At 39.6% G+C, this 22,428-nt stretch overlaps 1 protein-coding gene across 9 annotated transcripts in view; it reads right to left on the reverse strand.

Annotated features, from left to right (window-relative positions):
- Positions 1–1,325: 1,325 nt before the first annotated feature.
- The window catches only part of SLC12A8 (solute carrier family 12 member 8), a 136,855-nt gene continuing 115,752 nt past the window's right edge, over positions 1,326–22,428 (reverse strand). For 6 of the 9 annotated variants that reach the window (XM_055259844.2, XM_063630196.1, XM_055259846.2 and 3 more), the window contains 4 exons: positions 12,892–12,989; positions 12,232–12,349; positions 6,481–6,541; positions 1,326–2,253 (listed from right to left, as the gene is read on the reverse strand). In XM_055259844.2, the coding sequence (XP_055115819.2) occupies positions 2,091–2,253; positions 6,481–6,541; positions 12,232–12,349; positions 12,892–12,989 (440 nt within the window). In that variant the 3' untranslated portion in view covers positions 1,326–2,090. Of the gene's footprint in view, positions 2,254–2,508; positions 2,625–6,480; positions 6,542–12,231; positions 12,350–12,891; positions 12,990–22,428 lie in introns of all 9 variants that reach the window. The other 3 variants (XR_010118478.1, XM_063630198.1, XM_063630199.1) reach the window with 3 other exon arrangements.

A 22,428-nucleotide genomic window follows, 5' to 3' on the forward strand; every position in this document is an offset into this window, starting at 1 on the left:
TTTCCCAGCCCTCACCCACGCTAAGCCCCATACATTCAACAGCTCAGCGTTTCTCAAAATGCGGTCCAAGGACTGCCTGCATTGAATCACCTGAGGCACTTGTTAAAGATGTAAAGTCTAGGACTCCATCCCAGACTTGCCAAATAAAAGTTTAGGAGTGAGGTGCAGAAATCTGCACTTTTTTTTTTTTTTTTTTTGAGATGGAGTTTCACTCTTGTTGCCCAGGCTGGAGTGCAGTGGTGTGACCTCAGCTCACTGCAACCTCCGCCTCCCAGATTCAGGCGATTCTTCTGCCTCAACTTCCCAAGTAGCTGGGATTACAGGCGCCCGCCATCACACCCAGCTAATTTTTTATATTTTTAGTAGAGACGGAGTTTCACCATGTTGGTCAGGCTGGTCTCAAACTCCTGACCTCAAGTGATCCACCCGTCTCGGCCTCCCAAAGTGCTGGGATTACAGGCGTGAGCCACCATACCCAGCCTGAAATCTGCACTTTTGACAAGCATCCCAGGTGACTGTTAGCACACTGACTCATGAGAACCTCCACTATAGAAGGAGCCAGAAGTGATCTAACAATACTTTCCTCCGTGGCTCGATGGCGAAGCCTCTGACCCTGGGCCAAGTGCTAAACTTTTCTGGGGAAAGCTACTGCCATGGCCCCTGGTACTGGGTGCTTGTGATGAATGTCAGGCAGAGCTCATAAGGAAACCAAAAGAGTCCTGTCCCCTCACGCCTTTCATGCTGCAAAACAGCTGCAAAGGCATTCCAGGAGTTGAGGACCACAAATTCTTTTGAGAATATGAGTCACCATTAGGCAATTCATGTTAATTCTTTAATTAAAAAGACCCCTACTAAACAATAATAGTTTACAAATGTGTGTACCTTTTGATCCTGCAATTCCACTTTTGGGAATTTATCCTAGAGATACACTTTATGCTTGCACATTTGTACAAGATTATTCACTGCAGAGCTGATTGTCATTGCAAAAGATTGGAAAGAATCCAAATGTTCATCATTGTGGAACTGGTGAAATAAATTATAACATATTTATACAATGAAAAAAATGAAGAAATGGCATATGAATTGATATGAAATGTCTCCAAGATAGATTGTTAAGGGAAAAAAGCAAGGTGCAGAACATGTGTATAACATGCTAACTTTTGTGTATAAAGAGAGAATGTGAGACTCTACATTCCCATTTGCTTGTACATCCATAAAGAAATGCTGGATGTATGGATGAGAACAGTGGTTACCTCTAGGCCAGGGTACGCAGGAACTGAGCAGGTGGAGAATAAGGATTGGAGGGAGACTTTTCACTCTATATATCTTTTGGGTGTGGAACTGCATGAGTGTATTATTTATTCAAAAATAAATAATACAATAAAATATAAAACATACACTTATTGTGGCCCTCTGCACAAGCAATCTGGTTGTGGATCAGTTCTACACACCTGGGAGTCTTGGTGTCCCCTGCTAGTCTTAGTACCTGTGTAGAGCTCTTCAGACTCGGTGTTGTGTTGCAGAGGCTGGCACCATTCCTTATGTCACCCTGGGTGAGATGTGGTCCTCAGAATCCAGATTTCCTTTTTTGTCTTTTTCCTTCTTCCACATGTTCTAAGAAAACGTCGATTTCTGGCCAGGCATGGTGGCTCACGCCTGTAATACCAGCACTTTGGGGGGCTGAGACGGGTGGATCACAAGGTCAGGTGTTCGAGACCAGCCTGGCCAACATGGTGAAACCCTGTCTCCAGCAAAAATACAAAAAATAGCTGGGTGTGGTGGTGCATGCCTGTAATCCCAGCTACTCAGGAGGCCAAGGCAGGAGAATTGCTTGAACTCGGGAGGCAGAGGTTGCAGTGAGCCAAGATTGTGCCACTGGACTCCAGCCTGGGTGACAGGGCGAGACTCTGCTCAAAAAAAAAAAAAAAAAAAAAAAAACTAAAAGAAAATGTAGATTTCCATTGTCCAAAGTGACAGCGGGAGGATGGGCCTTGAGTTTCTCAGGTTGGAGAAGCAGCCCCACGAAGGTTCTGGGCTTGGGTCCACTGTGCATGGGACAGCTCCAAAAGAGGAAGGTCCCAGAGCTGCATCTAGTAGTGAGGCATCAGCTGCTCCCGGCTCATGAGGGAGGAGTGGTGGTAGCGATCCCGAGTGGCGAAGTCTGCATTCTCCTGGGTGAGCTGAGTCATCTCCATGTCAACCTTAGCCAGGGACGGCGCCAAGATGATCTGCTCCTGAGGGGACCGCAAGCTCCTGCAGTGAGAGAGACACAGAGGATGGTGAGAAGGACAGAACATAGACTGAACAGTAGAGGTGAGTCTACTGGGCATAAAGAAATTATTTGTAAACACACATGTATTTAAATGTCTAAAACATAATCGTTGAAAGGTATATGTACAAATATATATGAACTCAAAGCATGGGAAATACAAAGTATCAAATAAAATAAAAAGAGAGAGAGAGTGATATTTACCCTCCCTAAGTAGAAAAGTATAAAGCTGTACCTACCTGATAGGAAATAACCAACAAAGAGAGGTTTTGCCTTCCAAGTGGTATCATGTTGGGGCTCTGTAGCTTTTCTTTGCTTTTTTTGTCAAAAATAATGGAATGGAGAGGCTGGAAAACTGACAAGAGTAGAAAGAGAAAATTCTCGTAGATATATTGAAAAGAAAGTTGAATAAGGAGTGATTTCAACAGCTAAGGCTCACACAGCAAGCAGCTAAGAGGGATTGCAAAGGCTTTTGACACCAAGGTGGCCTCAAGTGAAGAGCAAGTCCCATATGGATTCCACTGTCACTGGAGTCTCTGCATACAGTTTCGGTTGGGATAAACTGGGAAAGAAAAATGTTAGGGATGCATAGGGAAAGTGCTAAGAGGAAGAAAGGAGTGAGGAAAGCTCAGGCTGGCTGCCCGGGCAGCTGCTACAGAAGGCAGACCCAGTCACAGCTCTGTCCCTAATCAGCTAGGTGGCCTCCAGAAGCCTCTTTACCTTCTTTTGTCTCTATTTTCTCATCTTCCCAGGTCTCTTCCAGTTCCTATAGTCTGTGTTAGGTCCTTAAGTCATACCTTAGACATGGATTTCCTCTTAAAATTTTTACTCTAAAAGAATCATCTACTTTATGAGTAGTAAGTTTCAATTGTTTGAATATGGAATATATTTGAGAGTTGTGAAAAGGTAGAAATCTAATGTTATAGATCTGTGGAACTTAAACAGAAAGTTTCAACAGACTCTGGCCAAATGTCCTGCTATAGAAGTTCAGATCACATGACTATGGCATTACAGCCAGTTGTTGAGAACATGTATAAATTATATAGGTCTCTGAGGGTTCTTGAGAATTGAACTAACTTCTATAAAGGCTGAATCTCCAAACAGGTTAGGAGGTGACAAAAATGTCATACCAGTCAATATGTAAGTGTTTTTGCTAATGCTTTTGTTTTGATTTTTTAGGTGAAACCATTACATTCTTCTGAGTCTGGAGAAGTAAAATACTTCACTCTCTAGTCTAGAATGACTTTCGAATCCTCATTTGGACAGTTGCTAGTGCTTCAAGAAACAAAGACTTCTCAATGACAGGCTCAACTTCACATAGTTCGTGGGAATTGAAGGCATAACAGAGGAAGTAACCTAGCCAAATTCTTCTGCCAAAACACATCCTACATTCTTCTTCTTCTTTGGTTTTGAAGAGCATTTTGGGGGTTATAGTTGGGGACTGGGAGGGGAACTCAAAACTACAAAGCAGAAACACAGCAACCAATCTCTATTTTTATTTTTTATTTTAATTATTTGAGACAGAGTCTCGTTCTATCGCCCAGGCTGGAGTGCAGTGGTTGATCTCAGCTTACTGCAACCTCTGCCTCCCAGGTTCAAGCAATTCTCATGCCTCAGCCTCCCAAGTAGCTGGGATTACAGGTGTGCACCACCACACCCAGCTAACTTTTGTATTTTTAGTAGAGATGGTGTTTTGCCATGTTGCCGAGGCTGGTCTCGAACTCCTGGCCTAAGTGATCCGCCTGCCTCAGCCTCCCAAAGTGCTGAGATTACAGGTATGAGCCAGTGCATCTGGCTAATCTCTATTTTAAAATAAATCACCATTTTTTGGTTCTTTTTTTTTTTGAGACATGGTCTCACTCTATTGCTCAGACTGGAGTGCAATGGTGCGATCTCAGCTTACTGAAACCTCCGCCTCCCAGGTTCAAGTGATTCTCCTGCCTCAGCCTCCTCAGTACCTGGGACTATAGGCACCTGCCACATGCCTGGTGACAGGGTTTTGCCATGTTGGCCAGGCTGGTCTTGAACTCCTGACCTCAGGTTATCTACTCTCCTCAGCCTCTCAAAATCCTGGGGTTACATGTGTGAGCCACTGCACCCAGCCTTTCTTGGTTCTTTCAACCTCCTGAATAACCATCCCAAAATATCGCCCAGCAGCCATGGTGGGGCCAATAAGTTTGATGTTGACTTAGCTGAGGCCTCTGCCGCCCACCTCACAGCCCAGAGAGCCTGGTGTTTGTGTTATGAATGGCGTGGACTGATTCTACTCCAACCAAAGTACTGTCCTTTTCTAAGAATAATCTCCCCCTAGTACATTCTTCTTTCTACATAGCACTGCTGTGACCTCCAAGGTGAAATCCTAGGAATTCAGAGTACAACATAAGGACTGGTGACCTCCCGTGGCATTTTCAGGCTTTAAAACCAGAAATGACTAAAAATATTCCTGTAAATCAGGCAAGGCAAAAAAATAGTCCCACCCACACACCACTTGCAGCTCCAGAATCTGTAGGCAGTTTTACACAGAATCTGTTTCCATTTAAACTCTACTCTTTCTCAGGACTGGGTTGTAGGGGAGAAGAGATCAGTGAAGAAGTGTTGTGACCTGGCTCACCCAACCTTGTGCATCGGACAGGACAAGAGGCAGAAAGATCACTCACCCTCTCTGCAGTTCCACATGAGACATTGAGCCCAGCTGGCCCAAGTAAGCAGATGACAGAGTGCTCCCCATGCACCCCCCCTGCTGGTTTCTATAGCCCTTGCTGCTGCTTCTTGTCATCCCAAGCTCCAGCACGAAGGCTTTATTTCTTGTGCCTTCTTGAATAGATCGGCAATTGTTTGAGAAGAGTTGTCTTAAAAAGGATTCTTGGGAATGGAGAGTGTTTAATGGGCATGGTGATGATAGCACAGCAATGTGAATGTCCTTAATGCCACTGAACTGCACACTGCACGTAAACATGGCTAAGATGGTACATATCATGTTACATGTATTTCACTTTTTTTTTTTTTTTTTTTGAGATGGAGTCTCACTTTGTTGACTAGGCTGAAGTTCAGTGGTGCGATCTCGGCTCACTGCAATCTCTGCCTCTCGGGTTCAAGCGATTCTCCTGCCTCAGCCTCCCTAGAAATTGAGATTACAGGCACGCCACCATGCCCAGCTAATTTTTGTGTTTTTAGTAGAGATGGGGTTTCACTGTGTTAGCGAGGCTGGTCTTGAACTGCCGACCTCAGGTGATCTGCCCACCTCGGCCTCCCAAAGTGCTGAGATTACAGGTGTGAGCCACCACGCCCCGCCCTATTTTACCATAATTTTTAAAATGAGGGGAAAAAAGGATTATGAAGTTACATCTGGGATCAATGGGAAAGGATCCCATGATCCACTAGCAATGTCTGGACATGGAGGGTGGAAATATTAGCAAGTACAACCCAGACATCTAGAGTCTCAAAAACAAACCAACAAAATGCAACCAAATGAACACTTGGTTGGGTTCTGCCTGGAATTTCCTAGCCTGCAGCTCTAGCTCCTCACTAATATTGAAAGGGGACGGAAGGGTGGGTGTAATTCCCCAGAATCCCAGGGCCTTAAAAGGTAAGAAGCAGTGGTACTGCAAGAGTGGAGGAGGAGTGAGATTAGGGCACATGTGAAATATACCTTCTCTATGAGGCTTCTATTTCTCAGGAAAGTTTTTTTCCCCTTTCCTGTATATCTGACCATGGAGGTCCCAGGGAAATCCTCCAGGATCTCCACTTTATTTCTATACTTGGCCTCTGCACTGTCCCCAACCTAGTCATGTCAACTACGTCTGACTCAGATGGAAGAATATGCGTCCTGGAGTTACATTTCCCTTAGGCTTTAATCTTGTGTGTGATTATGCATTGATGTTAATGTGTCTTAGACTGTAAACTCATTGAGAGTAGTGACTTATCACTCCAGCAACCAGATTCTAAATAAAGCCTCTGTTCTTGATGGCTGAGGATAAGAAGGGAAGAGGACATGAGCCTAGAGGAAGCTTCTGATGAGCCGAATCTGGGGGCTGAGTGTGGTGGAGTGCAGACAGGAGCAACATCTGAGTCTCCCAGAGGTGCCCAGTTGTTAGGTTCTCATGCCACAATCCAGGCCCAAGCCCAGCCCAGCCAGGAATGGGACACCCTTGGCACCTCCCAGGACTCTGGACACTCATCCATTCTGATACTGGCTCCAAGTTGGCACAGACCTGCAGGAGGGGAGCAAGAGAGACCTCATCCACCGGAAAAAGCTGAAGTTGGAGGCTGATCCTGCAGGGAAGACATATACATAACCATTTTTGAAGGTTCTACACATGCATCTAGAAGCTCAGTTTTAATAGGGTGAATGCATACCCCAATACACACACACGCACAGAATTAACACAAATGTTTTCCTTTTTCAGTCTAACCAAATAATAGTCATTGTAATCCTCCATGACAGCAGCCTACTAAGGACTTTTACTCAAGTGAATCTTTCAAAAATTTATTTCCAAACTCCAAAATCACTCCCAAAAAACTGGATAAAGTGCTACAAAGACAAATGCAGAAGACTTGCTAATTTAGTCTTAAGAATTAAAAAACTTTGATAAATTTTTTAAGATTCATACTGAGAAGTGTTGAATACACGCTATAAAATTTTCTACTAGACCATATACTGAGAATAGGGAACATGTCTTTTTCATCCTTATAATCATCACAGTACCTCACAGGATCTGGCACTTAAGAATTTTTTAACAGGTGTTAAGTGAATCAAATAGTTCCACATGTAGAAATGTTAGAGCTGAAGTTTGAAGTGACGTTGTTGTTGATTCTAGCCAAATAATCCTGACATCAAACACACTGATTTGAATAGGGTTTATCAATTGAAAAAAATCCATTCCTCTTTTGGTGTAGGTTTAAAAAAATTCACATAGTAAATTATATATAACTTTAGAGAAACAAATCAAATGTGATTTTAGAAAATGCTTTCCTAAATTATACATACATATAATTGAAAATTGACTGATTAGATAATGTTCAATATATGATCAGGAAAATAGCATTATTTTAAGAGGCTTATGTAAGAATCTCCACAAATATCAACAGTATGCAGCTGATAACGTGTTTCCTCAATTCATTTAGGCCCTTATGGCTAAAGGGAAGACAAATCTTAGATCTGCATTTGCAATTGCGAAGAGAAGATTTCTAATACATTTTGAGATTGTCAGAAGGAAGAAAATAAACATAAACATTTTATTAACTCACCCTACTTAAGTGTGATAATTTAGATTCTAAATTATTTGAATTTTAGATGGACATTGGCCTGAAATTTGATTTCATGTTTTCCTATGAATAGATTTCTAGGAAATAATTGAAATTTCTTAAGATCAAACTACTTTTTAAGAAATAAAGAAGCAATCACTGAAGTAATCATTGTTAATTAAAATATATTCTATCCATGAAGTCAGCTAACATAAGGACCTCTTCTTAACATTACTGTTTTTCTAAATCATTATTTTTAATACACACGACTTAAAATGTTTGAAGTGCATTTCTTTCAAAGTGTTTGAAGTGCATCAGACTATTCTAATTTTGAAGAACCTTTTTTTTTTTGAGTCGGAGTCTCACTCTGTTGCCCAGGCTGGAGTGCAATGGCTTGATCTCGGCTCACTGCAACCTCTGCCTACTGAGTTCAAGCAATTCTCCTGCCTCAGCCTCCTGAGTAGCTGGGATTATAGGCACCTGCCACCACGCCTGGCTAATTTTTGTATTTTTAGTGGAGATGGGGTTTCACCATATTGGCCAGGCTGGTCTTGAACTCCTGACCTCGTGATCTGCCTGCCTCAGCCTCCCAAAGTGCTGGGATTACAGGCGTGAGCCACCTCGCCTGGCAAACCTTTTTTTTTTTTTTTTTTAGTTTGCCTAAACAGTTATGGGCTATTTGATTTAGTTAGTAGTTGTAACAAGTTGCTTTATTTTAAATCGGAGCATCATAGGATTTAGCTGAAAAGGGCTCTCTAATGTATTTTTAAACAGCTTTATTATTAAGGGATAATTGATATGCAATAAACTGTGTATTGACTATATTTTCTTGTTTTCTATATTCTGGATGCCCTGGCATTTTGGATCTTGATCCTGGAGGGTCTAGCTAATTCCTAGATACTGAATAGCAAACAATTCTCCAGTGGGTGGGCTTTTGATATAAAACCAACCAATCCAGGCCCTCCCCTTAATGTAGTTCTTTATCTAACTCTCCCACACCAAGCCAGTATTACCCCTGCCCTAAATCACACCAGGACGAGACAACTATAGTTCATCCCTGTAGCCCAGAGTCTGCTAAAATTACTCGAATTATTCAATCCTAGCCTTACGCAGTGTACCTACCCTGCCTTGCTCATTCCTTTCCACAAAAACCCAAAAAAGGCTCTAGGCCATGATCTCCCCTCTTCCTCTTCTGCCCCATGACTAACCCTGGTCCATCCCCACGTGGCCCTGCATGGCATGCCAAGCTTCCTGTTTCTAACGATCTTCCTCCTTCATGACAGTCATTTCCAGGTCTGTGTGTTTTACCACACCTGACTAAAACAAATCCTGGGTACATCTGCAGAACAAACTGCATGTAAAGACAGTCCATGACTTACAATTATTCTTTACGATTGGTTTATCAGGACATAATCCCATCATTAAATCAAGGAGTGCCATATTTAAAGTATACAATTTGGTCTGTGTATGTGTATGTGTATACATATATACACACATCCAACCATGTGTACACTGTGAAACCATCACACAAGCAAGATAATGAACGTGTCTAGCACCTCCAAAAGTTTCCTCAAGCCACTTCATAAGATCTCTCTCCCATGTATCCTTACTCCACTCCCATTCAAATGTATCCACTGATCGGCTGTCACTATAAATTAAACCCAGCCTTAAAAGTATTTTTTGAAGGTCAGAAGTCCTTAATTTTTATAAAGTCCAATTTATAAATGTTTTCACGCTTTTGTTGTATTTAAGAAATCTTTGCTAACTCACAGTTGCATAGGTTTTTCTCTTACATTTCCTTCTAGAAATTTTATAGGTTTAGGTTTCACATTTAGTTCTAATATCCATTTTGAATTATATTTTTACATGGTATGATATATAGATGGAAGTCTACTTTCTGCATGTGGCTGTCTGGTTGTTTCAGTGCCATTTGTTGAAAGACTGTTCTTTCCTCCCACTGAATTACCTCTGAATCTTTTTCAAAAATCAGTTGACCATATATGTGTGGGTCAGTTTCTGAATCCTCTACTCTGTCCATTGATTCACTTGTCCAGCTCTTCCGCATTACACTGTCTTGATGACTTTAGCTTTAAAATCAGTCTTGAAATCAGAAAGTGCAAGTCTTACAACCTTATTCTTCTTTTACAAAATTGGTTGGGCTATTAGGTCCTTTGCATTTCCATATAAATATTTTAGAATCTGATTGACAATTTCTATAAAAAGGCAGCTGAGATTTTTGACTGGGATTATGTTAAATCTATATACAAATTGAGGGATAATTAAAATTTTAAGAATATTAAGTCTTCCAATTCATGAACGTAGTGTATCTCTTCATTTATTTCTTTAATTTACTCTTTGATTTTTTTTCAGAAATGCTTTGTAGTTTCCTTTTCTCATCTGTAAATATGGTGAATTACATTGATAAACTTCAAATGCTAAATGAACCTTGCATTCCTGGAATAAACCCACTTGATCATGGTGTGTTATTCTTTTTACATATTATTGCATTCAATTTGTTAAAATTTTGTTAAGAATTTTTGCATCTATATTCATGAGATATGTTAGTCTATAGTTTTCCAAAGAGGTTGTATAGAATTAGTATTTTTTCTTCCTTAAAGGTTTGGTTGAATTTATTAGTAAAGCATAGGCAGAGGCTTTTCTCTCTGGTAAGGTTTTTAATGACCAGTTTAATGTCTTTAATAGATTACCTGAATAGCCCCATATCTATTTCTTCTTGAGTGAACTTTGATAGTTTGTATCTTTCAAGGAATTTGTCCAATTCATCTAAGTTGTCAATTTATCAAGAGAAAGTTGTTTATATTATTCCTTTATTTCACTTTTAATATCTATAGGATTTCTAATGATGTCATCTCACTCATTCGTGGTATCAGTAATTTGTGCTTCTTCTTCTTTTATTCTGATCAGTCTGGCTAGAGGTTTATCAATTTTACTGATCTTCTCACATAATCAGTTTTTTGCTTCATTTGCATTCTCTATTTTTTTCTGTTTTACATTTTATTAATTTCTACTCTCATCTATTCTGATTTATTATTTCCTTTTTTCTTCTTACTTTGGTTTAATTTGCTCTTCTTTTTCTAGTTTCTTAGGTTGGATGTTGGGATCATTGATTTGCAAATGCTCTTCTTTTCTAATGTAAGCATTTGATGCTATAAATTTCCCTTAGCTACATCCCACAATTTTGCTGTTCCATTTTCACTTTTATTCAGTTCAAAATACTTTGTAATTTCACTCTGCTTTCCTCTTTGAATAATGGATTATTTATTTTCTGTATTTTAGTTAGGGTTATGTAATATTCTTTAGTTTCTAAATATTTGGGGATTTTCTTTCCTTTTTTTAATTTTTTTATTTAGGAGACAGAGTCTTGTTATTTTGCCCAGGCTAGCCTCAAACTCCTGGCCTCAAGCAATTCTCCTGTCTTAGCCTCCAAAGTAGCTGAGACAACAAGTGTGTACCAACTGTGCCTGGCTTATTCAAGGATTTTCTGATATTTTTCTGTTATTTATTTCTAATTACTACCCCCTCTGGTCAAAGAGCATACTCTGTTCCTGAATTGACTTGAATACTTTTAAATTTATTGAAATATTTTTTATGTACTAGAATATAGTCTCTCCTGGTAAATGTTTCATGTATAATTGAAAAGAACATATATTCTGCTGTTTTGGGGTAGAATGTTCTCTAACTGTTAATTAGGCCAGGTTTGTTGATAGTGTTATTCAAGTCTTCTATAGACTTACTGATTGTATACTTTTTTATCAATTATTGGGAAAGAGGTATTGAAATCTCTGACTACGGTTGTGAACTTTTCTATTTTTTCTTGTAGTTCTATCAGGTTTTGGTTTGTGTATTTCAAAGCTGTGTTTTTAAGTGCATAAACATTAAGGTTTCTTATGTCTTCCTGATGTGTTTTTCCCTTCAGCTTTATGAAATGACCCTCTTTATCCCTGTAATATTCTTTTCTCCAAACTCTACTTTGCCTAATGTTAATATAGCTACCCTGGCTTTGTTTTTCATTAGTGTTAGCCTGATGTATCTTTTTCCATCCTTTTAACATGTTTGTGTCTTTACATTTAAAGGAGGATTCTTGTAGGCAGCATATAGTTGGGTCATGCTTTTTCATTCAATCTGACAATCTTTGGCATTCAATTAGGGTGTTTAGACCACCCATATCTAGTGTGATTACTGATATGGCTGGGATTACATATACATAAACCATCTTGTTATTTGTTTTTTGTTTGTCTCATTTGTCCTTTATTATCTTTTTCTTCTTTTTCTGACTTATTTTGATTGAGTACTTTTATCTCCTTTATTGGCTTAACTATAACTGTTGTGTTATCTTACGTTGCTTTAGGGTTTATAGTATGCATTTTAAACTTACCACCATCTATCATCAAGTGATGTTATAGTATTTAACAAAGTATAAGAAACTTACAACAGTATACGTTCTTTTCACTCCTAGCTGTTGGACTATTGTTATCCATTTTGCTTCTACATATCTTATAAACCTCACACTAAGTTATTATTTTTATTGGTAATCATTCATGTGCTTGTCACAGTTCCCCTCCAAGACTATAAATTATTTGAAAATGGGATTCACATCTGAAGCAGTGTTGGCATTCAATTGATATTCAAAACCTTTTTTTTTCCAATGAATGGTAAAGAGAATGAGGGAACCAGTGGCAAAATGGCTTGCTGCTTACCAAGGCGAAGCCCTGGACTGGCCCGGCCAATGTAGAAATACACGATGGCAGCAACACCCATGTTAACCAGGGTATACACCCACTGTATCACAAACATGATGAGAAGGGACCCAACAGCCTGTGAAAACAGAGTAGGAAGAGCAAATCACCTAATGGCTTTCTACATGGTAAGCAAGCCACAAGGCTAATGTCTTTGGCAACAACATTCCCTCTCATCAACTTCCGATCACTGTAAAAGTCTGAATTGAAGTTTATGAATAATTCAAAAAACCTCACTTAAGCAGATATTTGGGCAGATACCCTCTGAAAATAACTCTTTAATTAAAACTATCAACTAGATATTCTATCTTATCTCCTTGTCCCATCCTTCCCTATAAGAAACAAATTAGGATGAAAGTATGATAACTTAGTGTACCTTAAAATTTGGTAACCCAGAAGTTATCATAGACAATTATTTAAAAAGGAAATTATTGATTAAAATAAGCGGTTCGTTAAACATAATCTTGCTATATGTAGTCTCATCTAAATTCTAATAAAACAGGCAAATCACATTGCTTCTAATTAGGCCCTCCATCTTTCCTCCCCCTCAGCCCAAGATCACACATGTGTCCACCTGAACTCTGTCCCAAGAACAACTGAGATCAAGATGAAGTTACTCACCCCCAACAGGGAGACCCAGGGGTTGCACATGTGGGTATAGAAAGAAGTTGATCTTCTCCAGACATCTTGTTCTTGGAGCCTGGACTTCAGGAAGAAATCTAAAAAATAGCCAAAGATTTGGCTGCCAAATTGCTATCAACTCGCTACTGTTTTTTAGGAGAAAATACCTATGAGCTCCTCTTCCCCAATTTTGTAACTTAGCCTAAAAGACATCTCCCAGGGCTTGCTCTTGGAGAAGGCAGAAAGAAGTGTTTATGGCCTCCCACCAGCCAAGAATCTGAGAAAGAAAGGGAAGAGAGAGACAAAGTGGAGAGGAAGGTCCTCTGATGCCCAAGGCACATCTGTCCAGATATGTCATCTGGGGGAATTGGAAACTCAGCTTTCCCCTCTTTTTCAGATGTAAGAGGTTACAGTGGGAGAACTAGACATCTGGTATTCTTGGCTCCCAGGTGTGACCAGTGGGACTGCTGGGGCAGGTTGGCTTTTGTCTAATGAGAGATGGTCTTTGCTACCTTCTGACTCTGAAAGTTAGCTCATGTTAGACCTGTTTCAGGTATCAACCAGAAACTGATGAAGGAGAAAGATGGTGGCAGAACAGCTCCTCTGATTCCTTCCTCTGGCAATTGAAATGGCTGAGGGGAAAGGGGCCCAGCAATAAACAAATGCATGATCCTGCCTCATCCTTTCAGGCACAACAGGGCTTCTCAGAGCTATGTCATATTCTATTCAGCTCTGCATTCTCAGTTTACAGCTGGTTCCAGAAGCGCTCAATTTAAAAATAATAATAATTTTTTAATGTCAGAGTAGTGAAGTTTGGGCTTTTAGTGTAAGCCTCACCCAAATAGTGTACACTGTAGCCATCAGGCAATTTCTCATCTCTCAATCCCACCTTCCTACCTTTCCAAGTCTCCAATGTCTATTACTCCACAATCTGTGTCAATGTGTACACATTATTTAGCTCCCACTTATAAGTGAAAACATGAGGTATTTGACTTTCTATTTCTGCAGAAATGCTCAATTTAACTATGAAAATGCATCTAGATTGTTTAACAATATGGTCTAATCACCATGAACACCACAATAATGTTTCAAACAAATGATATGTTGGATTAACTTCGCCGTATGTTTATACTTCATTTCAACACTAAAACTTCAGGTGTTCTCAACCTTCATAGTTTGTCGCTCAGGAAATATAGTAGAAAGCTCCCTACGTAGCCCTTCTCTGTTCTCCAATATCAAATTTCTGCTTCAGCCAAACTGTCTTGACTGTGCCATCTCCTCTGCCCAGCCCTTCCTTCTTCACTACGGTCCAGATCCTGTCTCATATACCAGTGTTCTTCCCCACCTCAACCACTCCTGATGTGTTGATTCCTGGAATCTATCTGGGATCCACGTCTCATGGATCCCCTAGCCCTCTGCTTATCTAACTCCTATGTGTCCCTCAGGTCTCAGCTCAGTTATCACTTCCTCAGGGAAATCAGCCTCCACAGGAAAATCTAAATATGTTCCCTCATACCATTAATATTTCCTTATGACCCATTTCCTCCACAGCACTTATCATCATTTGTAGTTGTATACTTATTTACATGTTTCTATGCCCACTGGATTATGTGCTTCATGGGGGCAGAGTCCACATCCATCTTGAGCCTAGGGCTTGGCATGTAGCAGAACTCACTAAGTATTCCTAGTGCAAGTCTCCCATCCTCTCTGGTCACTGTTGCTTTATGACCTAGCCCCTTTGAAGCACTTGCCATCAGACTATTTCACACCCTACCCTTTATCATTACAGTCTTTTACCAACTTGTCATTCTTCTCCTGCTTGTTAAATATTTCAGCCCCTGGCTCACCATCTTTTTCTCTATCAGCATCCATTGCCATCCTTGGTGACTTCTACAAAAACAACTCATCCAAAGCCCTTCTTTCGCGATTCCTTGAAATCCTCTTACTAATAATCTTTTCTTTCACTCATCCCAACCATCAACTCCCTTAGCTGCACTTGCAGTGTTGTCATTACCAGTAACCTTACATTTCCTAAATCATGACTTTAAGCAATCTACTCTCAGCCCATAACCTCCTTTAAAAACAATGTTAAGCTCATTTGCTCTGCTGTTCCTCATTCCAACCATTCATAGTCTACAGAGGGACCTTTAGATAATTTGCCTTAGTATGTTTTTGATTTCCATCACCTACCTCCCACTTTCCCTAACCTCTTACCTACCACATCTGCTCCCATGCTTCAGCATTACTCAGCAGCCTCATACCTAGGCAACTCATCCTCCTACTCTCTGATAGAACAAATTTACAAGCTCTCCTCTCCAAAGAGAACTTTTTATGTTCTCTCATCACCTAATCAGCCAATTCACTCGCATCTATATCCTCTATTCTGCCTTCCTTCCTTTCATGGTGGATGAACAGTCTCTGATCCTAACTAAGGCCCATCCCTCCACTTGTGCAAGGATCCCATCCCTTTTGGCCTGTTCAAGGACTTTGTTCTCACATAATCAATTTTTCTGTCCCCTAAAATGAATCATTCCCATCAAATACAAATATACTGTCATCTCTCCCACCTAGACAAATGTCTACAGGTCACCCCTAGTTATTGCCCTATTTCTGTGTCTCCCTTATAGCAAACCTCCTCAAAAGAATTGCCTATGCAGTCTCTGTATCCCATTATTTTCCCAACCCACTCTTATGATGGTATCCACTTTTCCACTAAAACTACTCTTGCCAAAGTTGCCAATGATTTGAATCTTTTCAAATTCTGTGGTCAACTCCTAGTCCTCATCCCATTTGATCTTTCAGGCAGCATCTGATACATGTGATCACTTTCTCCTTCTTGAAACAATTTCTCCTCTAAGATGCCTCACTCTCTTGATTTTTCTATGTCACTGCCCACTCTCTCAGTCTTCTTTGCTGGCTTGCCTCCTCCTTCCAGCCCGAAAATATTGGAGTATTCCAATATTCAGTCTTCAGCACTCCTTTTCGCCATGTATACCCACTCCTAAGAGATTTATTCTAGTCTCATGGCTTTAAATGCTACTGATACACTGATGACTTCAAGTTTACATCATCCTTGACCTCTCCCTTGAACTTAAGTTTTGAATAGCTCATTGTCTTCTCAGTATCACCCATTAGTTGGCTAATAAGCACCTTAAACTTCACATGACTAACACAGAAATCTATTCACCTCAAATCTTCATTTGAATAAATAACACCACCATTTACACAAACATGTAAGATTCATCCTGACTGCCTTCTTTCTCTCACACCTATACTTATTCCATCTGTAAACGTTGTTGATTCTACTATCAAAATATATTCTGAATACAATGACTCCTCACTGCCTCCATTGTTCCCATCCTAGTCCAACCCACTTTCATCTTTCATCCATTTACTGCAGCGGGCTCCTGTGGTACAGACCACAGCTAGAGTACAGTCCCCAGGATTTCTCACTGTTAGGTATAACCATGTGACTAAGTTCTCAGCAACAGAATGTGAACAGGAGCAGTGAGTGCCACTTCTGGCCCAAGGTCTTTAAGAGGATGTGTGCCTCTTCTCTGTGCACTTTCCCCTTCCTCTGCCTGAAATCTGAATGTGGTAACTCAGTCTTGACTCTGTACGTGACTAGGTCCGAGGGCATAGTGAAGTCATACAAATGGCAGGAGCCTGGATCCCTGAGTGGATGCATGGAAGAGGGGCTCCCACAGAGTTGGAACACCCTTCTTGCACTGTAAAGCAAGTAAATAACATTTTTTGGTTATCTGTTTAGCCTACCCTAATTTATATACCTCCAAATTGGCCTTGGCTCTCTCTCTTACCTCTAAAAGCCAGTGATCTTCTTAAAGCCTGACTCTGGTCACATTGTAGCTGTAGCTAGAACTTTCAGAGCCTTCCATCACACTCACAATGGCCCACATGGCCCTATACAGCACTGCCCCCCACTTTCCTCACTGGACCCCTCTCATCTCTCTTCCCTGGCTCACTGCTCTCCAGTCACTACTGGGCCTCTGAGTTGCCAGTCCAGTTCCCACCTGGACCTTTTTACATGCCAGGTCCTCTACCTGGAACTCTTCTTCTACCTCTCTGCATGGCTCACTGCTTCATGCAATTCAGTTCTCCATTAAAATATCATCTTCCCAGTGAGATCTTTTCTAATAAACCTATCTGAAACAGTGCATCTTCCTCCCCACCCTGGTCTCTCTTTATCCCATTACTCCACTTTATTATTATTCATTATACTTATCACTTATTGACATCACAGTGTGGTATTTGCTTGTTTATCATACGTCTTCTCATACGTCTTCCCCTACTAGAATGTAAGCTCTACAACAGCAAAAACCTTCTATGTCTATTCAGCATGTTCCCCCAGCACTTAGGACAGTATCTGGAATGTACGAGGTGATCCACACATGTGGGTGAATGAATAAATCATTCTACACCTTGAGAAGACTTCATTCTCTCAACATCTATTTGCATTCATCATGTGCCTCCAAGTATTATGCTTATCTTTTTATACATCTATACCTTCAGGGATAAAGACCCTCTTTTATTTTCTAAATGCCAACTCTAGGCATTCAGAAGTTTGTGTATAGGAAGCGCTCAGTAAAGTCTCCTTAATAATTATGGATTAAAATAAAGTCTGCAAGATTGATCTGAATGGATGGCTCTATTACTTTTCAAAAAATAAATATTATGTTATGATTGCCATTAATTAAATTGTATAGTTTTAACAATTTAATTATATTGGTTATTTGTTTAGCTTTGTACTTACCACTTATTGACATCACAGTGTGTATTTGCTTATTTATCATACGTCTTCCCCTACTAGAATGTAAGCTCTACAACAGCAAAAGCCTTCTATGTCTATTCAGCATGTTAAATTGTGTAGTTTTAACAATTTAATTAATGGCGATCATAACATAATTATTTTAAAAATTGTTTAATTTTAACAATTTAATTAATGGCAAACATAGGCTTAGTAAAATACAGTTGCCCTCTTGGTTATTAAGAAGGAACATTAGGCCGGGCACAGTGGCTCATACCTGTAATCCCAGCACTTTGAGAGGCCAAGGCAGGCGCATCACGAGGTCAGGAGATCGAGACCACCCTGGCCAACATGGTGAAACCCTGTCTCTACTAAAAAAAATACAAAAAATCAGCTGGGCATGGTGGCACACGCCTGTAATCCCATCTACCTGGGAGGCTGAGGCAAGAGAACTGCTTGAACCCAGGAGGCTGAGGTTACAGTGAGCCAAGATCACACCACTGTACTCTAGCCTGGGCAACAGAGCAAGACTCTGTCTCAAAAAAAAAAGAAGAAGAAACACTATTGGTTAAGAACTTATATTTTTGCCTCTCTCTGAGATCTGTCACCTATTAAAGCTCACCCTTTTACAACACTTGATCTTATACAACCTCAATTTTACTGAACCTAAAGGGAATTGTGTGTGTGTGTGTGTGTGTGTGTGTGTGTTCTGAGGAACTTGGGCAGAAGTAGTAGGAAAGGTTTGTCCTCTAGGCAGGCACAATGCTATTTTATATATCAGCAATGTAAGGGAGAATTTATGCAAAGATGCTCAATGACTCTTTGAATAGGTACTATAAAATAGACAATTATTCGTAATTCTGAATAGCTAGGGTTTCAAAACTCTTACAAAGTGACTAAAGGAATTTTTTTTCTTGTCTCAGATTTTGCTGGAAAAAGCAAGTTGTACAAACTTGTCAGAGGGGCAGGGGACAGCTTCTCATGCTAGAAATAGGAAGTTACAACTAGGCAGGCAACTTTATTTATCAAGCCTCTACTCATAAAACAAACAAGCATGCATCGTGCATGTTAAAAATGCCAAACATAACAAATATAATGCAAAATATTAAACTGACTTTTAAAATCTAGTGATATGTCTAAGTTCTATGTTCACAGCAGATATAAACTCTTTAAGCATAAAGGAAGAAACCCCAATTATGTTAATTTTTAAATAATAAATTTAAGTAATTTTATAGAAATTACTTAAATCTTAAACACTCTGTGAAAATTCACTTCATATCTTTAACAGAATAAGTAAACACGTAGTTCTAATTAGCATGTATAAACTGATAATGTATATTGCCATTGTCCACACAGAATCATGTTTAAAGTCCATGTGGTATTTTATCATGTTGATGTTATAATTTGCTTAACCACTTTCCAAATGCTGAGCACTTAAGTTATTTCTAATTTGTCATTAGCACAAACAATGTAGCTATGACAATCTTGTACACATTTTTTGGTTTGTTGTTTGGCTGATTTGGGGTTGTTTCCTTGATAAAGAGTTCCCTCAAATAGACTTACTAACTCAGGGCAATTAAACAGTTTTGTGTTTCTTGTTACATCCTGAAAGATCATTCTCCACAAAGAATGAACCAGAGGGACTTCTAGCCATGGCAGTATGAAGAGGTCAGTGAATCTTCTCCACACACACACACACACACACACACACACACACACACACACACACACAAAGTATAAAACTAGACAAAATAATCCAAAACAGTTACTTCAGAGCTCCAGAAATTTACCAGATGAAGAAAACAAATTGAGAAGTATTTATTTTTCAAAAATTTCTAAAGCTGAGGGTAAGAAACACGAAAGCCTGTAGGCTTCTTGCCTAAGCTGCTCCCATTAAGCATGAAGCTGATCAGAAACCAGCAGTTTGCTGTCAGAGGGGCAAAGTTGATTTGAAGCCAGGGCAAAAGGCTGTGGCTTTATAGGCTAAATATGATGAGCAGAGTAGAAAAATGAACGGGGAAAATCTTTGCTAGCCTGAAAGTGCAGACCCAGCTAGGGTGAGCAGAAGACCAGCAGAAATTTAATGGGGAGATCCTGGAAATGAAAGCACCATAGAAAGACTAGATAACCTACCCACATTTCCCTGGATGACTAGAAAACTATGCCCGTGCCTGGGGAGGCCTGAAAGAACCTGGCAAAACATAAAACCCAGAGGAGAATGGAGAACTAATTGGATCCAACTTTGACTGTGCTTCCCAAGTGACACACAGATCCACTGGCAGAGAGCAGAGCCCTAAGGGCTATGCAGACACAGGGGGCAACCTCCTAGGAAGCAAGGCTAAACAAATAAAAATAAGAATAAAAAGATGACTAATGATATCAGCAGCCATACACCACAGGGGAGGCAGATGCCACAGTTGAAATCCAGGCAATTTTACTAAAATAAACAAAAAACCAAAAACTCAGAAATATATATCAGAATAAAGAGTTGCTACATTATTTAAATTGTCTAGTTTTCAACCAAAAATTACAAGACATACAAAAAACCCAGAAAACTGTGATCCACGCTCAGGAAAGAAAAACATCAAGTAAAAGAAACTAACTGAGTAGGTTCACATGTTGTATTTAGCAGACAAAGACTTCAAACTTCAAAGCATCTGTTAAAGATATTTTTAAATAATTAAGGAAAAATATAATGTTAATGAGAAAAAAATTAGGATGACAATGACTTCAAAAATAAAGAATACCAACAGAGAAATAGAAACCGTAGGCCAGGTACAGTGGCTCACGCCTGTAATCCCAGCACTTTGGGAGGCTGAGGCATGCAGATCCCCTGAGGTCAGGAGTTTGAGATCACTCTGGCCAACATGGGTGAAACCCCATCTCTACTAAAAATAAGAAATTAGCTGAGCATGGTGGTGGGCATTTGTAATCCCAGCTACTTACGGGGCTGAGGCAGGAGAATTGCCTGAACCCAGGAGGTGGAGGTTGCAGTGAGCCAAGATCGCACCATTGCACTCCAGCCTGGGCAACAACAGCGAAACTCCGTCTCAAAAAAAGAGAGAGAGAGAGAGAGAGAGGGAGAAATATAAACTATAAAAAAGAACCAAATGAAAACTCTACAGTTAAAAAGCATAGTAACAGAAATGAAAAAATGTACTAGATGGGATCAACAGAAGATTTGAGATGACAGAGGAAAGAATCAGTGAACTTCAAGACAAAAACGATCCAAAGAGAAGAACAGAGGGGGAAAGGTGGAAGAAAAAGAGAGTCTCAGAGGCCTAATGGGATAATGTCAAGTATATCAACAAATATGTAATGGGAGTCCCACAGGGACAGGAGAAAAAGAAAGGGCAGAAAAAATATTTGAAAAAATATTAGCCAAAAACTCAAATTTGATGAAAAACTTTAATCAACAGGAAAGAAGGAATGAATCAATTGATGTTGCCTCTAGCAATGTGTACATACGCCTAATTATCACAAATCTGCTATTTTTATTTAAATTTTTATAGCTTAATAGATATGCAATTTTATATATATATTTATTTATTTATTTATTTATTTATTATTATTGTTTTTTAAAAATGGAGTCTTATTCTTATTGCCTAGGCTGGAGAGCAATGGCACGATCTCAGCTCACTGCAACCTCCACCTCCCAGGTTCAAGCAATTCTCCTGCCTCAGCCTCCTGAGTAGTTGGGATTACAGGCATGTGTCACCACGCCTGGCTAATTTTTGTATTTTTAGTAGAGATGGAGTTTCTCCATTTTGGTCAGGCTGGTCTCGAACTTCTGACCTCAGGTGATCCACCCGTCTTGGCTTCCCAAAGTGCTGGGATTATAGGCATGAGCCACCATGCATAGCTTAATGATATCTTAAAGATGATTTAATTTGTGTTCATTTAATCAATATCATGGCCTAGTTCAAAACAAATACTCATTGCAAGTGGTGGCATACACATTGTGTAGTGGTTAAGAGCACAGGTTTGACAGTCAGACTGACCTGGATTCAAATTCTGACTGTCTCCTATCGTGAGCAAGTGTTTAACTTCTCTGAGCCTCAGTTTTATCATCTGTAGAAAGACAGAACAATGCCTGAATCCGGGCTTCAGTGAAATCATTCATATTAAATGCTAATCTCAGTGCAAGGCACATAGGATGTGCTCAGTAATTGCTGGCTATTTTTACCTACTAATAATACTTAACAATAAGAATTCATTTGTTGAATGGACACGAATGGGTGAGCATTGATTTTTCAATGTAAAACTTTGTATTTATCTCACCTGACATCTTTTCAGTAAAATCTGGATTTTGACCTTCCTGTTTTTAAAAATAATATGCTTTGGAAGGTATGCTTTTATCAGTTGTGTTTGTCAGAATAATTGTTTCCTTTTGTGACACTGTGTTGTGCAAATGTTTTTTATTTCTATTTAATCAGATACCTTGTCTTTGATGATGTCTACATAGTTAAAAATATCTCTCTTGCACAGCTGTTGTAAATAAATAATTCTTGTGTATATAAGGTATAAAATACAGCCTCAAGTTAATTTTTAAAATCCATGCTCTCAGGAATATTTATTCCATCGTGATTTGATTATTATTATTTTATAGCATCTGGTTTGTCAACAATTAGGTTCCTATAATAGTTTAACTCTTTCTATTTGATCAGTGCTTCAATGTTTTAGCCAATATTTGCTCAATTGCTCATCAATTCAAGTAGGCTTTACTGAGTGTTTGCTACATTATGGGTACTGTGTGGGAATATTGTGATGAG

Source organism: Symphalangus syndactylus, chromosome 21 (genome assembly GCF_028878055.3).
Source record: "Symphalangus syndactylus isolate Jambi chromosome 21, NHGRI_mSymSyn1-v2.1_pri, whole genome shotgun sequence".
NCBI classification, from domain to species: Eukaryota; Metazoa; Chordata; class Mammalia; order Primates; family Hylobatidae; genus Symphalangus; species Symphalangus syndactylus.